The 15,393-nt window shown below is 37.4% G+C and overlaps 1 protein-coding gene across 2 annotated transcripts in view; it reads right to left on the reverse strand.

The window, feature by feature from the left end:
* The window catches only part of LOC130561890 (adhesion G protein-coupled receptor E2), a 28,121-nt gene that overhangs the window by 12,384 nt on the left and 344 nt on the right, over window positions 1-15,393 (reverse strand). The window contains exon 1 of one of the 2 annotated variants that reach the window (XM_057346517.1): window positions 995-1,246. The exons of the other annotated variant lie outside the window; for it this stretch is intronic. Coding sequence (XP_057202500.1) covers window positions 995-1,022 — 28 coding nt within the window. The 5' untranslated portion in view covers window positions 1,023-1,246. Of the gene's footprint in view, window positions 1-994; window positions 1,247-15,393 lie in introns of those variants that run through there. 2 annotated transcript variants of the gene reach the window in all.

Here is a 15,393-nt window from a genome sequence, read left to right on the forward strand (position 1 = left end):
TTGTGTTTTTAAAGAAACTGATCTACAAAAACTTGTTTTATCTGTGTCTGTATAGGAGTTTGATGAAATGTATGACAGTTGCACCCATTATTACACTACCAGTCAAAAGTTTAAAAACACTTAATTTTTTATATTTTATCTACCTTTTAGAACAACAGTAAACTCATCAAAACCATGAAATAACACATTGGTATGCTGTGACTAAAAGCAACTAAAATAAATAAGAATCATTTTATCATGTTTGGATTAAAATTGATAAATTATTCTCTGACCATTATATCATCCAGATTCTTGAAGTTTAAGCCTGGGAGGCTTTTTGTATTGAAAGAGTTTTGATCTATTAAGGGTTTCTTATTGGCTGCTCTTTATTCATAATTTGTTCATCCATTAAAAAAGTTAAATAAAATTTTTAGTTTTCTAATGAATGAAATGAATGTTAATTTAATTTAATTTAATTAATGTTGGCACAATTATATTTTGTCGACAAACACCTAAAGATGAAACGATTTTTAAGCCCATTAGAAACATTTCAGTCAAGTGTTTAAAACAAATTAAGGTTCCTAAAAGGTTCTTTGTTGTGGATTGCTACTGTGTGGAAAAACACAATCAATGTTTCATACCGAACACATTTCACATCTTCAAAGATGTTTTACAGTCATTTGTGTGAAGCAGACTTATATCAGCAGATCTTTTTGAGTGAAAAGTGGATGTTCTGTCCTTTCTCTACACAGTATCATTCACATTTAGCTGGTGTTTCCCAGATTACTAGACCTCATGGGCCCTGGTGCAGAAACTGTCCCATTCTGACATCATACTTTCCTCTCTGTGCTATAATTTCCTCTCACGGTTATCTGTTTTTTGAAACTGCAACAAACATGAAGTTGTTGGCAGAACTGCCACGTGAGTTCGCAAAACTGTACAGACATCTGTTAAATATACTGTACAATCATCAGTGGAAACATGAAGCGTAAAATGAGCGAAAAATGTGACTCACCCAGAATCAGCAGACACACTAGCTTCATTGTGAAAGAATGACAGAAACTCACTCAAAAATACCCCAAAAATAGCAATTCAACAAGAAGCCTCCGATAATGATGCCATGAAAGAAAGTCCACAGTTTAAAGTAACTTTCAGTTTCAAGTCCTTTCAGAATGATCTTCAAGTATCAGATTCACGTATCGTCACCCCTCAAAACTGAAAACATCAGATGTTCCTTCAAAGCAGCTCTTGTGTGTTTCTTGCTGACTGTAGATGTGTCTCAGAGTTTTGTGCAGTTGAATCACGCCCCTTCTTTTTGGCTGAACTCGAGAGAGGAGGTTTGGGGAGGGTTGTCAGATTTCAGCTAGTGGAAAATAAAATGATGGAAATAGACTTCATGACATCATTGTGGTGTGAAGTGACCCAAGCCACCGAGAGCTTTGCCTAGATGTTATTCTGCACAATACAATGCTTGGCAGAACCGTTCCTAAATCCACAAGGGAGTACAAAAAACAATCCTCTCTCTGCACTTTTTGTGTGGGAACGCAGATGCAACAGATTTATGTGTGACGGCTGATGGGATAAAATATACAACACATTTTATTTACAGCATTTAAGAGATCTTAAAGTGGATCTACAAAAAAACTTCATGTTGAAATGTACAGGCACATTTTCTCAGTTTGTCGGTTTTTTAAAACACTCTGTCAGGAACTATTTGAACCTGCAGAGGTGTCAGTGTTCTTGTGATTTCCTGTTCTAATGTTATCAAACTGTAACATCACATCTAAACTCTGAAACATACTTTACAAAGGACGTTTCATCACAGATGTGGTTACTACAAAAATGAGAGAAATATGTTTTGAAGCAACTACCCCCCTTTCAAACACTTTAGCCAGACCATTTCGCGTGTACATTCATACACAGACTGATTTAGAGAAGTCGCCACGAGACTGCCCATGTGACAGATTTACGGCCACTTTTGCCCTGTTATAATTTGCGCTGACATTAGGGTTAAATGTGTTCATACAACGCATTCTAGATGTGTTCCACTGGGGCAGATTGTTAAATGGCATCGCTCATCATGTACTGTCTCAGACACCTTAACAATGGGACTCATTTCTGCAGTGCTGACGTTTCGGAGCGATCTGTTGATTGATCCTTTGCCGTCATTGTAAAACAGGAATGTCTAACTTTTTACATCACATTGTAAAATTGTCGTCTGTGTTACTGCTGAGAGTGGATTGAACCATATCTCTACCCAAGATGATGATATATAAACCTACATTTGAATCAATTATGTGCTTACTGTTGTTAGACAGCTTCGCGGAAACTGGGGCTGAAACAATATCGGATTTTTACCCCACGTCATTGTGGACAAAAAAGTCATTTAAAATAATAATGTTATCACAATATCTACTGATATGTTTGTATTTTTTAAACAAATAAATTATGCTACCAGGAAAATACCTCTTTAATTTGGTTTATGATATTATTATATTATTTCAGGGGCAATTCATCATGAATACGAGTGTAGGTAAACAGAAAGCAAGATTTTGTGACCACTGGGACAAAATTTAAAGGAGCAATATTTTCATGTGTGTAGTATTAAAACGATTGATAATCATGGTTTTTAATATCACGGTTATTGACATAGAAGTAGCATATATGACTATACTATGACTGAACTTCTAGTGAAAAGGGTTAGATTTATCAAAACAGATTTTACATTTCTCATCCAATGAATGTGGCACCTCAGCCTTCCTAATCGAACTAAAAAACAAACAATCACATTAAATATGATCATGAGTGCTTGATTATTATCATCAGCACGTTATTATTGTCGTATTTTCTTTACTACACCTCGGATTAAGGGTTAAGTATCAAAATAACAGAAGCACGTCACGTAATGCATGCTAAGGTATGATCGGTTGCTTACCGTTGTACTTCAAAATACACATTTCAAAGAAGAACTTCAATCATTTTGCGAGGTTTGAACCTGGTACGACCGAGTGAACTCGACCAACATCCACTAATGTAAACATTGAAGAAATAGTCAAAGAAATGGCCTCTATGCACGCGTGACTTCCGAGTTTCACGTTCAGAACCCTCGGCAGTTTCCGGTTGGGGAGACTTAAAGCAGAGAAGGAAAAATGAGAAAATCGTTAAATGTAGCAGATGCTGTACATTGCGACACATATATAGAAGTGATGTTCTACCGTATTTTTCCATTTCTCTCTGCTTTAAGTCTCCCCGACCAGAGCACGCGCATCCAAACCCACACACTTAACCTTATTTTACCTTACTGTGCTTTCCTATAGAAGTGCGCAACATCATAATACCATCACACTTACCACATGATACATTTACAATGCTACTCCAGACTTGAAACGCAACAAGCCAAACCGCACAGCAAGACAGTTATCACCAAAATAACACGCAACCTGCTTCGAGGCTTCTTCCGCTTTACGAGATTGCTGGGGAACAACCCCCCAGATGGCGGAAAGTTAGCAAAAACCAAAGCGCGCCCGTTTAGAAAGATGATATGATTGGTCGGTTTTACTGTCACTCAAAATGAATCTCTCCCAATGAATTACTGTACTGTCAGCCAGCGGTATGCTAACAGAAGGCAGCCAGACGTAAGCACAAGTACGACTTCTTGCAGCATGCGCAGGCTGCGCAGACAGCGTATGACATCGCAGAACTGCGACTGCTCGTTTATCACGAATTACTCTCGAGAGACTTGGAAATCTCACGTGGATAGAGTCCGCATCGATCCAGGAAGTCAAATATACATATCTAATAGGGAAAATCGGCCGACTTTTATTGAAAATGATATTTTAAAGTTTTTTTTATTTAAAATTATTTTTTACACTAGTTTAGGTCATCACAGAGGGCCCTGAGGGTTCACTACTGGTCTATTATAAACCTAATATGCGATATAGCCTATTGAAGCAGTTTGTTTGACTTATGTTCTAAATACACACATGAGCTCATCTTGTGCTGTCAGATTGTGGTCAACTTAAGTTTTTAGAAGGAAATGTCAAGACGTTACATAGCTAAATCATTTATTTCAGTTTTCACTGAACAAAATAACATGCATTTTCTTTTTCCAAAACTAAAAATGCTCAAGGATTTCTCTTTATTTCCATTGGTATTGTCCTTGACAGGAAATGCATTTTTCTTTCATTCCTGCTAAAGGTAACTCACGGCGTGATGCTGCCAACCAATTTTCTTCCTAAATGTTTTGTCGCATAGCAAACTTTAATATATTGGCCTTACTCAAGGTTTCCATACAGCTACTTTCCCATTTCTGCTGATGTGTACATTCTTATGTTTCTGTTTATATTTGTCCTTTGTCCTGGACAGATTCCTGTTACTTATATAACACCTTGTCAATCATGGTCTCCAAATAATCAACCCCCCTCTGAATTTGCTCTACCTCTCCCCCTTTAGCTGGTGTGTGGTGAGCACACTGGCGCCGTTGTACTGTGGATGCTGCACACTGGTGGTGGTTGAGGAGAGACCCCTCACATGATTGTAAAGCGCTGTGGGTGTACAGCAATACACAATAAAGGACTAAATAAATGCTTCCTTCATTCAGTCTGACAACTGTCAGTTGGGTGCATCCTACTGTAGTAACGTTTGGTTGATGGACTCCATTGCTCTCTAGGGATGTTCAGAGATTTACAAAAAAATGATTTAGGCTTTCTTACAAAGTTTTATTTGGAGAAAGAAGTGAATGGTACTAACACTGACAGATGTTTAATGGAGCTTGATAAGGCCTGTGGCATTTGTTTGTGCTGTGGGCATGGATGATACCTTAAATCATGCTCAGACTTACATTGAAGGTGCTCGAGCCATCTGGAGACCAGAATATTCTAGTGTTTTGGACAACAAACAAGTATTAAAATGTTATAATTCTGAAGACAAAAGTCTTTGCTTCTTTTATTCAATTGTATACAGTATGTTGCTTTGTTGAATGGTTCATTTGTTAATGCAACATACAGTATATAGATCGAGAACATGAATAAGAAAAAAACATTTTAGGAAATGTATTCAATTTAGGTTTATAAAAGTTCGAAACTTCTGCTTTCTCTGTAAGCTTCTATGTTAGACATCAGACTGCAGCGTTCGGGCAGAACAGGAAATTACAACAGATGGGACAGGTCTGTTATACAGCACAAATCAAACTACCACGTCTGTCTGTTGTTTTACATAGAATGACGGTGATTATTTAAACAATCTATGTTATACTGTGAAAACATTTCGGTGTGTTTTTGAAAAAGCTACAAAGATAACAGTCAGTAGACAACAGAGATGTTTAAAAGCAGTGGTCTCGAGAAAATATCATCCATTCAATGTGTGATTAAAGATCATCTAAAAAAACTCAGACACCACAGAAAAAAAAATCTTTTGAATCATGTAAGTATGAAATTGTGAAAATATGGCTATTCAGCGGTTCTTCATAGCACCATTTGACAAAGATGTTGTAAAGCACCTTTAAAGAAATGGTGCCATATCATAAAGTGGAGTTTAGAGTGGATGCGAGTATAATGTGTGGATCTGTGTGTCTTGCTGCCTCAATCACATCGAAGTAAGAAAAATATATACACAACGATCCACATTTTTTTATGTGCCATGTTTCTCTAATCCAATTGGTTTATGTTCTTATCAATGTTTATCTACTGAACCCACAACTGTTCCTCTCATTCTGCTCTTGTCCAGCAAGATGCGGACAACGAGAGAATATGTGTGGATAAATTGATTATTCCCATGACGAGATCCAGTCGAGAATATTTAGCACCAGACAAACAATATTGTTGCACAATGTTTATAAAGCACAACCCCATTCCTGGGAAATATACGGCAGGCATAACTTTGAAATTAAGTATAAATACATTAAAACAACATTACAAAGGATTTAATCTCAGACGTACAATGCACATCAAAATGACAAACAATTATAATTACTGTCCATGGTTGGTTGGTTGGTGGTTGGTCCATTACTAAATTAAAATATAGGGACATACTCTTGTGAGACAAATGGCCTCTTATATAGTCTTAAAGTTGGATGTGTTCTTTTGAAATGCAACAGAAACAACTGCACATACATTTACAAGGTTTGGTGTCAATCAAAATAAAGTCTTCATGATGGCCACCAACAAACCAAACATCAGTGACATATTAAGAGATCAAGAACTGGTACACTGTGTTCTGTCAGTGGTTTTAGTTTCCTGTAGCTCCTTTCGTGTTCTTTGAGAATTTACTTGCACGAATGCTTATATAGCATTTAAATTTAACCAGGAACCACCCTCATAGCTCTTCCTCCGTGAAAAACCACAAGACCAAAAAAACACAAGTGTCACTGTTTCATAGTAACCAATCAAAAACAAACACTTTCAAAATGTCTTCAACACATTGAGCAGGTGTGATGTTGTGAGTGGACGACATGTAGCCCATTAAAAAAAAAACTTTTTTAGTTAAAAAGCTTCATTCATGAGTCATTTGAACTTAAATGGAGTTAAACTGACTTAAAAATCGAGTTGTATTTCATATAACTAATGACTTTATTTTATAAGTTAACCAAAATAAAACTGGATTTATATAATTTAAGTTCAATTGATTTATGAAGATAATTTGACTCAACTTATTTTGTGGTAACCATGTTTTTTGTTGTTTTAGCTGTAGTAAAACCATGTTTTTTTTGTTTTAAACCATGGTTATTTTTCATAAGATCTGAACATACTTCACAGTTTAAACAAGCAAACATTTTCTCACAATATGATATTTTTCTTAAATAGAAATCACTGATACTGGTGTCAATGAGCAATTTTGAGCGATGCTTGGATGCACAAAAATATACGCACAAAGACAGTGTTTTGCCAAGACTTTGTTATGGTGTTGCTAAGATATTCTAGTGTTTTTTCAGTTGCTTGCTATACGTGTTGCACAGGGTGTGACGTTTGCTCTAACGCTTGCACCTTTACACACCATACCAAAAGCACAACTTAGCAGTAATATTCTTTGAATTTGTTGTTTACGGAGGACAAAAGTTATTGACTCTTTGTACATCCTCTTTGACCTATAGAAAAAAGGAATGTGTCCATAGTTAACTCATTTAGTTTCAAATCTACTTTCACAACCTGGCTTTTACTTTTACTCTACCAAATGTATAATCTGCCAGTGATAAAACTGTGAAAGAAGATGAGATAGAGTAAGCACATTTGTTTTGGGAGGGAGAAGTAAGGAGCTATTTTCGGGTCTCCCCAGGATTTTTGAAGTTAAATATTAAAAAAAGTTCAAAACATATTACAGTATATTTACAGGAGTGGAATATTTTGAATTTGGGTATTTGGGCTAGTGTCATGGGCTTATTGTGATTGGCCATTGTGCTATGGGACTGTCCAGGGACATGTTGTCACCCTAAAATTACGATTTATTTTCAGAATGCATATGCATCAAGTTGCAGAAATACATGGCAACAGCGACATCTACAGGCACTCAACTGCAAATACGGTCAGACACACATTCTCTGTGATATGTGTGTGCTTTATCAAAAATTACACTAACAACATGTACAAAATGTATAAAAACAGCTACAAAAACATGACTACAAAGTACTACCACAAGAGAGGATCAACAAATATTACCTAATAACATAAAACTGTAGTCAGTCAATGTTAGTTTTATGTCCATATAACACATCAGTACATTACAAACTGTCTTACCTTGACATTTTATAGAATCGTTTGCTGTAAAGTTGCCAGGTGGCTTGAAGCCTTTATGACAATGACAGTAGTAGCTGCCTTCAGTGTTAAAGCAATCTGCATTATCTCCACAAATTGGATTCTCAAAATCACACTCATCCTCATCTACAGCAATAAACAACACAGCAGGATTATAGCAAATGCACAAACTGCACATCTATTAAAGCTATTGAGGAGAAAAGTAGTTGACAAAACAACAAAAGAGCGTCTATATGCTTCTTGGGGAGATATGATGCATGTTTTTGTATGTTGACATGTGTGTTTTTGCTTGTACCTACACACTTTCTTTTCACATGTATGTCTCCAATTGAACAGGTTTGTGTCAGGACACTTTCTGTCAAAGCTAACAGAAAAAATGAAATGAACAAATATCAAGAGTCTGTTCTTCCTCATCACACCACAACCTATAAAACACCTTAGATTTCATTCCTGATTCTGTTTCAAAGCCAAATGACTTCAGACTTCAAGCAAAATGGTGCTCACTTATACGTTACTTATTTCCCAGCAGTAATTTAACAACATGTTGTTGGCAGAACTGCCATTTTTTCTACACACCAAAAAACATAATTGTACTGAATTTTTCTGTAATTTTTTTAAAGTTATTTAACAGAATTTTTTAAATGAATTTTTGAAATACGGTCAAAAAACATAAAAACACGTAAAAACATTTAAAAAAAAAACACGGTAGAACGCCACCTCTATATACCACTGCTGTGTGCCGCGATGTACAGCATCTGCTAAATTGAACTATTTTCTCATTTTCCATTTCTCTTTGCTTTAAGTCTCCCCAACCGAAAACTGCCTATGGTTCTTCCTGTGAAATGCAGAAGTCACGCGTATGCAGAAAGCCCATAAACTTGAATCTCTTTGAAGTCATTTCAGAATGTTCTTGCACATCAGGTTCACACCTCACCTCAAGAAAGATAAAACTGCACTAAAATATTTGTAAACCGTAGCTCTTATCTGATGTTTGTCAGAGCAGTGCAGTTGAATCAAAGATGTATTTTACATGTTGTTTTGATTGCACCTCCTCCCATAACTCTAACACTCTCATCAAATTTGCAGATGACACAACCATAGTGGGACTCATAACTGACAATAATGAAATTGATTACAGAGAGGAGGTCCAGGCACTATCTACCTGGTGTAAAGACAACAACCTAATTCTCAACACACATAAAAACAAAGGGAATCATAATAGACTTCAGGAGAAGTGAAAAAACACAACACAATGCTTTGTGTGTTAATGGCAAGGAAGTGGAGAGAGTTTCAAGTTTGTAGTTCTTGGGAGTATATCACTGAAGACCTGCCTTGCAGCTTAAATATCTCCTTTATCATCAAGAGAGCTCAGCAGAGGCTGTTCTTCCTGAGGACTTTGAGACGTAATAAGCTTCCACAGAGTCTGCTGATAAGCTTTTACCGCTGTATGATTGAGAGTATTCTGACATACAGCTGTGCTGTGTGGTATTCCAGCTGCACTGCTGCAGACAGGAAAGATCTGCAGTGGGTTGTGAAGACGGCTGAAAGGATTGTTGGTTCACCTCTCTTAAGTCTGTGTGACATCTACTCAAACCGTCTTCTCACACGAGCGACAAACATCCAGCAGGACTCCTTACATCCCGGGAATCACTATTTTTCAGGAACACGTACAAATAGACTACGGAACATTTTTCTTTCCCAGGGCTGTGGATAGGTTGCAGGAGCTTAAGTAACCTCGGACACAAACATGCACAACTGCACTTTGCATTCTATGTAACTGGACTGAGTACAAATAAATTTTTATCTGTGTTCTTTTTATTTATTTATTCTTATATTTATTAAATCTATTTTAATTGTGCTGCATATTGGATTGCTCCAACAGAATTTCATTGTATTGTAATATACAATGACAATAAAGAACTAACTAACTAACTAACTTCTGGGCCCGTTGAAAAAATATTGATGTGGGCCCCCACAGCCTTCAAACTAATAGAGGGACATTTATATCAAGTTTTATATCATATCACTTTGACATAGTCTATTTACATCTAACAGAAGATGGTAATGTTGTTGTAGACCCTTTTTTTTAAGTTAGATGTTTCTAAATGTTATATGAACATATGAAACATCATCACAAATAAATGCATGAAGACATTTAACAAACTAAAAAAAGAATAATAAAAGACAATACATTATTAATAAATCATAAATAAAACAGATGTAAAAATGACCAGCAGTACTGTATAATAGTCTTTTCAATCAGTCTGATGTCAAATAACCGAAGTTAACATTAAAAACATGTAACCACTTAAATGTTTCTAAAGTCTTCATGTTTGATGAAAGATTCGCTGAATAGGACTGGATGTTTTAATCCCACTATTTCAGCACAGTTTTATTGCCCAATAGGACATTTCCCACGCCTTATGCATGACAGGGGGAGCAGTTAAGAATATGACTAGAGGAAAGGAGGTCTGAGGTTTCACTGGGTTCGTCGGGTAGGCATCCCCTGTGTTTAGGGGATATATGATTATAGAAATAGATAGCATATTTATACTTACCTTTCCTTGCTATCATCAGAGAGACATCTCATGAGTTGTGTGTCCGATCCCACTTTCATCATATCTATTATCCTGGGTGAAAGATGCCTTTTGGGGAGGTCCTGCTAATAATGCCCTTTGTATGGTTCCCAACAATGCGACACATCGTCTCAGCACCTCAGCCTCATTGGGTGTTTCGGACCTTTATCACAAGACACCACAAGCCAAGGGAGGCCCACCACAGGTTGATCAGACCTTGGGTGTGTGTTGCATTGTAACATGGTCATCTGGCAGCTCATGCTGTGTCCAACCGCCTCAACCACAGCCAGTGGATTCTCCTTTTCTGCACCACTGGACAGTTCTTGATTATCCTCCACTGGACCTGTCCTCTGAACCCCACTTCCTGTGTCAATTAGTTCATCCAGATTAGTGGCTGCAGCCTCAACAACACTCGCTTTGCTGGTAGCTCGGTGGCATCACACCTCAATGCAACCATAACAACCAAGGATGTTCTAGCCACACCGGCACCATTGGAAGCTCAGTGCCCCTGGTTTCGTATAGCATAACATAACAACACATTACCAAAATCAAAGCAACCATATGAGTCAACACGTTAGCTAAGGCTGTTCTAGCCCCACTGGCACGTTAATGCATGCTCAGTGCCCCAGTTTCCGAATGGCGTAACATTACAACACACAACACCATTTTATCACATGGTCATTTGGCAGCCCATTTCATATCCTTCCCTTTTAACCACAGCAACAGTGACAAGTTCTTTGACTACCATATGTTGGGCCTGTCCTCTGATCCCCACTTCCTTAAGCAGCCTTGTAGCGGAATTGGAAAAAAAGCCCCTGCAGCCCACTTCAACCGGGAACACTTTCCCTGTCCATCCCTGATCTTCAGTCACTGCTGCCAAGTTGGCATACCGGAGATTCTTTCTTTCATATGCTTCATTAATGGCCTCTTCCCAAGGTACAGTCAACTCAACTATGAGGACTGTCCTACTGGAGCTAGACCACAGAACCATGTCCGGCGGCAGATTGGTCGCTGAGATTTCCAAGGGGATAGTAAGTCTGTGGTTTAAATCAACACACATTTCCCAATCCCTGGCTATACTCAGCAGACCTGAATCTGTGGATAAGGGCTTGATCCGCTTTTTCTGCCCCACCCTAATAAAGGGTTGCCTTTTTAACGAGTTAGCCATGGTGTTTTGGGGGATGGCATTTGCTGCCACTCGCTTGGTCTCTACTGCTGCAGCCAAGCACTTTAGTATACATTTACGTACATTTACATTTTACAAGAACTTTAGTACTTGATTGTATCTCCCCTGTGTCAAGCTCTTCTTACAACCCACAATATTATGTTTAAAGTTGGCTGGAGCCGCAACATTTTCAAAATAATATGGTATTGCATAATATATAATTGAATAAAGCCAATAAATGTATCTATGTAAAAGCCCCACAAAATAAATCGTGCAGAGCCCTGTTTAAATTCCATCTTTTTCTCTTAAAAGTCATTTTTTTCTATTTTAATTCTTCTAGATGTTTTACAAAATTCTGTTGTATATAGTAAAATGATGTACTTATACCATCACTATGATATATGACAGTATACTAATAGTATCTAATACAGATTATGCTACAAGTGTACTTCTGAGTTTTTTAGTTGTGGGTCACAATTTGTTCAAATAACCCGACTATTATTTTGGCAGGGCGCTGCAATGACCTTAGTTTGAGTTTCAGTTCGAGTAACTTTTCTCAAAGGAAACATTGAAATGTGTGTGAAGTAAACTGTCAGAGCAGCTGGGAGATGTTCATGTGTTGACATCTTTATTAAATGCAGACACTGACGTTTTCAGTAGTGTAGTGTAAACGCATGTGGAAACGACAGTATATTGTGGATCATTTTCGTTTTAAAACACTGTTTTTGTATGACAACGGGGTAATGTAAACACCACCTCAGTCACTCATTCTCCTGCTCTATAAGCATACTTCAGCTGTGCTGCCTGCCGCCTCAACTCTGATTGGTTTTGTTCACGAGCTTGATGTCGGACTTTCAGACTAAACCAATAACCATTTTTGGGGAGGGGGAAATCACAATTGTTCAAAAACCTTTTTTCGCCAAATTGCATGCTTTTGTGGATTTCATTCAAATCTCTTGTAGGCAACTCATGTATTAAAATTATTTATAAAACAGGTGACTTTATAGTATAACTGTTGGATTTTGTGAGGACCCTGGGCAGTGGGGGCCCCTAGAATTGTCACCACCTTTCACCCCACAAGCGACGGCTCTGCACATGTCTGTTAAAATAAGTAGTCGAGTAGAAGTGTGTTTTTAAAGCATGCAGCGCATTGACTGCCTGTACAAGCAGTGTTAAAATTAACACATCCTTTTTAAGAGTGTGAGTTCATCATAAACAACAATGTGCATATATTGTATAATGTAAGAAATTCATTGTGCATACTGTATTAACGTATGGCATTATTCTCATTGGTCAAATCAACTGATTAAATGTAACTGTAATCGTAAAAAATACCCCTGTGAATTAGTTCTGAAAGAGTTTCAGCCCCTGTTCAATGCTTGGCAAGTTCTTTCTAAATCCATGAGGAAGTTTTAGTAAACCCACTCTTTCTGCACTTTTTGTGTGCGTATGCATTTTGGAGTTTAATATTTATTAATTTAGTATTTATACTATACACATGAAAAACTTTTGAACAAATGTTCATAGTGCTCGAGGAAAAAAAACATGTTTGGTTTGCACAAAGTTTAGTGATTATTTGCTAATAATCGTGTGTGTAAAAATAGGTGTGTTTATATATTTAGAGGTGTGATTTCCTGTTGCCGTGTTATCATGACACTAACACATAAACACATAAACATAATTTTCAAGGGATGTTTTATCACAGATGTGGTTTCTAAAACCAATTGACAGAATGTTGAATTACTCCAAAAGAAAAAGAGCACGTTCCCCACGATCCCATTTTTCAAACTTTAGTTAGTGTGTGATGTTGCTGTTAGAGCATAAATAATACCTGCAAAATGATAAAGCTCAAAGTTCAGTGCCAAGCGAGATATTGTCTTTAACAGAATTCGCTTTTCAAGGACTACAGAGAACGGCTGGAATCGGACTACAGCCCTCTACTTCCCGGGTACATGATGTCACTATTCCGAGTGATTTTAATAACCTCCGCCCAAAGGAATACGCAAAAAAATGGATAGGGTTCTGTCTGCAGCCGATGGGGCGAGTGGAGCTCCACTCTCGAACAGGGAATAAGTCACCTCCACTCAATAATAAAGAAGGGGCAAAATGGCGTCGCTGAGCTCTCCGAAGTTCGAACTTTAACTCGGGTAATTTTATCTCAGCATCCCTAAACTACAGACTACAGTGTCTTAACGAGCAATGCAAGCACAACGCATATGGCTTCTGTGAAATTACGCAAAAAGGATGAATAAACACGATGGATTTATATATTTTTGACTATCAATATTGATGTCTCGCCAATGTTAGCTGATGTTTAATGAACTTCTTTAAAATACAGGTTTAGAAAATCCGACTTTTTATATGAAGTTACACACCCCGGTACCGTAGGTGGCGATATACACCTAAACATGTTTAAACAAGCATTAAAAGGAAAGAAGGAGAAGCACATTCGTTTTTTTACTGGAGATCTTGAAAATTACAATATTATACAGATCCAACAAAGGACCATACAAAGAGGAAAATAAACAAGAAAATAAAGAAAAGAAAAAACCAAAACGAAAAGAAAAAAAACAAAAAAAAAACATGTATTTCTTCTCCTTCCTATGGACAAATTCTAAATACAAAAAGAGAACGAAGAGCATACATAGAAGTCATTGATAAAAACAGGCGGGATATTAAATTGGAAAAAAAACGTCCCCATAAATTTTAACAACTTGTCATTTTTTATTTATTTATAAGCAATAGAGATTTCTCAAAAAATCTCCAATTCTAACAAAAATAAATTGCAGCTAAGTGCAGACTTTACAAACTTTTGTCTATGAATATAATATTTGCCATGTAAAATATAGAAGTTCACCACATAATCAAACATTTTACAATCATTAGTGTATGAACATATAATATCTTTAAGAGATAACATATAAACAATTTTTTATGGGCAAATAAAAAGGAGCTAACATCAGACCAAAATTTAAGAGTTACATGACAGTTATAAAATAAATGCGACATTCGTTGATCGCTATTTACTGTTCGTTAACGTTATAACGTCATATGAGGAGGTTGTTTTCACATGTAATTTCTCATGTAAATTCTTAAATTATTCAATGTTTTACTGTGATGATGGATGCGTGTGTGCGCGCGTGCGTGTGGTATGTGTGAGCATGTACTTGCAGTTGATGTGTTTTGTCAATATAGTTTTTTTTAACACAAAACAAAAATTAATTTGTGGAAATTATTCTATATTTTACTGTGGTTGTTTTGTATGTTATTTTGTTAAATTCCTAAATTATTTGTGTTCACATTTTTCACTTCAATTTCAATTAGGTGACGTATATCCGCTCGGGCTTCGAGTGGAGGCCCGAGGCCGGCGACTATATGCGCCGGCCTCGTTGGCGCAGTTAGGCAGCGCGTCAGTCTCATAATCTGAAGGTCGTGAGTTCTAGGGGCAGTTGTGGCCTAATGGTTGAGTCGGACTCGTGACCAGAAGGTTGCCGGTTCGATTCTCAGGGCCGGCGGGTAACAACTGAGATGCCCTTGAGCAAGGCACCTTACCCCTACTTGCTCCCCGGGCGCTGCAGTGATAGCTGCCCACTGTTCACTACTCTCTGGATGGGTTAAATGCAGAGGTCACATTTCGTTGCCTTGTACTTGTACATGTGCAATGACAATAAAGTTGAATCTATCTATCTATATCCGCTTTTGAGTGGAGCTCCACTCGCCCCATCGGCTGCAGCCTGCCCCTATTGAAAAAATTGGCGAGACCTTCCTCAGAGATGAGGAAGAGCCGCTGGAGTAGTGTTTGGCTATCAGAGATTGTAAACATTTGACTGAGCTGCGCGCTTCATTACTTTCACTTTCATCACAGTCCTACAGCTGGTAATAAGAATTCAGCTACGCACATTCTAAGATAACCAACGGTCAAATAACA

This window comes from Triplophysa rosa, linkage group LG11 (assembly GCF_024868665.1).
Source record: "Triplophysa rosa linkage group LG11, Trosa_1v2, whole genome shotgun sequence".
NCBI lineage: Eukaryota > Metazoa > Chordata > Actinopteri > Cypriniformes > Nemacheilidae > Triplophysa > Triplophysa rosa.